Source organism: Sceloporus undulatus, chromosome 6 (genome assembly GCF_019175285.1).
Source record: "Sceloporus undulatus isolate JIND9_A2432 ecotype Alabama chromosome 6, SceUnd_v1.1, whole genome shotgun sequence".
NCBI classification, from domain to species: domain Eukaryota; kingdom Metazoa; phylum Chordata; class Lepidosauria; order Squamata; family Phrynosomatidae; genus Sceloporus; species Sceloporus undulatus.
In genome coordinates, this window is record NC_056527.1 from 101,561,589 (window position 1) to 101,563,479 (window position 1,891).

Below are 1,891 nucleotides of genomic sequence, written 5' to 3' on the forward strand. Positions count from 1 at the left end.
AGGCGGCGGAGGCCAGGGCCCAGGCTGGTCCCCCTCCTCTCTCCCTCCTCCTCCGGTGCCGCAGTCGCCTAGCCTGCCTCCAGGTGCCCTTGGCCGGGCTCTCCTCCGCCGGCGGCAGCCAAGCAAAGAGGCAGCCGGGCTCAGTCAGGAGGGAGCGCAGCTGCAGGCGGGGATCCTGGGCCTCGGGAGGGAGCCGGGAGTCCTGCCAGGGAGGGGGGAGGCTCCCCTCGCCTGGCTGCCTGGCTGCCGGGGAGGAAGGGGCTGGGAGGCCAGTCTGGAGGGAGGGAGGGAGGCAGCAGAAGCAGAGGCAGCAGCTCCAGCGGGAGCCTGGGTCCCGTCCGCCTGCGCCATGGTGAGCCCCTCTGCCTTTGGCTCAGGGCTGGGAAGGGGGCCGAGGGGGCAGGATCCGGGGTGGGCATGGCAAGGACGGGGGGCGGGCGGGCGGGCAGGAGGGCATCGGAGAAGGAGGGCATGCATGGGTTGCCAGGGGAGGACTTGGGCACTCTTGGAAGGAGGGTCTGACTGGGGAGGGGGCATCCAGAGGGGCTTCTTAGACGGGGCAGTGTGGGAAGGTGGGAGAGCTGGGCGCTTTGGAAGGAACCCCCCCCCCCTCCTGCTGAGTCCTCAGACTGGGGAGGGGAGGACACAGTTTTAGCCTAGAGTCCTGTTCGAAGGAAGCCATCCTCCCAGCCCCAGCATCGCCGGCTGCGGAGGCTGCCTCGAGAGAGGGTTGAGAGTTGGGCACAACTCTTGGAAGGCTGTACTCTTGGAAGGCAGGCGTCCCCAGCCCTAGAGTCCCTGCCCTGGGCACCTCCAGCTGAATCCTAGCCCTGGCTGCCCGTAAGTAAGGGCTTCTCTGGCTGAGCCTTCGGGATGCTGGGGCTTGCAGGGCTGCCTTTTCCTTGGAGTCCCATTCCTCCTCCCTCCTCCACTCTTTTGGGTGAATGCCTGCTTTTATATGAATGAAGCGCTGAGCTCCTAGTTGTGATTCTGGGTAAGGAAGCAGGGCGGGGATGGCATTCAGTCCTTTGAAACCACCGATTCATTAACACGGAATAGAAGAGGGCATGGCTTCCAGGACTGGTGTGCGGCTTCTCCACAAGGCAAGCTTCAACCCGAGTTGCCTTTTTTCTGTTTTCTGAATATTGAACTGAAGCTGGTTAGAGACCAAGAGCCTCTTCCCTGGCCCTTTAACAACATTTTCTGCCTGTCTCTTTTAGATAAAAAGGCATTGATGCCAACCCTGGTGATGCCATCAGGAGGGAAATGCCTTGAATTGTACAGGGGAAGAAGGCAAGGAGTGCTTTTGCTCTTGAAAAGCTGGATGTCAAGGAGAGATCTGCTGGTCTCATCCTTGTATTTTAGCCAGGCGGCAAAATGTTGGCCCAGATTGGAAGCCCCAACAAGCAAAATCTGTAGCTAGGGACCTTTCTGGTGATTTCAGAATCTTGGAGTCTAGGGCTGGAAGCTGTGTTTAAAAGAAAGGCAAACCACTGCAGAGTATTCCTTGCCAAAGAAAACCCTAGAGATTTATGGGGTGACTATAAGTTGACAGGTGACACGGGCTGCAGCCACACTGCAGAAATAACCTGGTTTAACACTGCTTTAACTGCCATGGCTCAGCAATATGGAATTCTAGGAACTGTAGTTTGTTGAGGCACAAAGCATTAATCTGGTGCCACAACAAAGTACATTTCCCAGAATTCCATCGCATGGAGCCATGGCCGTTAAAGCAGTGTCAAACTGGGTTATTTCTTGCCTTGAAAGCACATACTTATATATATAGACATAGAGAGGGAAAGTTAGCCAATGGGTACCACACCACTCAGCATCTTACACTGTAGTAACTACAGTGTAAGATACTGAGCTGTATTACTCAGAGGTGTAGTAC

General features: G+C 56.7%; 1 protein-coding gene across 3 annotated transcripts in view; it reads left to right on the forward strand.

Annotated features, from left to right (window-relative positions):
* The window catches only part of LOC121933493 (rho guanine nucleotide exchange factor 40-like), a 45,810-nt gene continuing 43,919 nt past the window's right edge, over positions 1-1,891 (forward strand). For 2 of the 3 annotated variants that reach the window (XR_006104528.1, XM_042473316.1), the window contains exon 1: positions 296-352. Coding sequence is in view for 2 of the 3 variants with exons in the window: in XM_042473316.1 (XP_042329250.1) it covers positions 350-352 (3 nt within the window). In the remaining variant the exon portion in view is untranslated. Of the gene's footprint in view, positions 353-1,891 lie in introns of all 3 variants that reach the window. The other variant, XM_042473317.1, reaches the window with a different exon arrangement.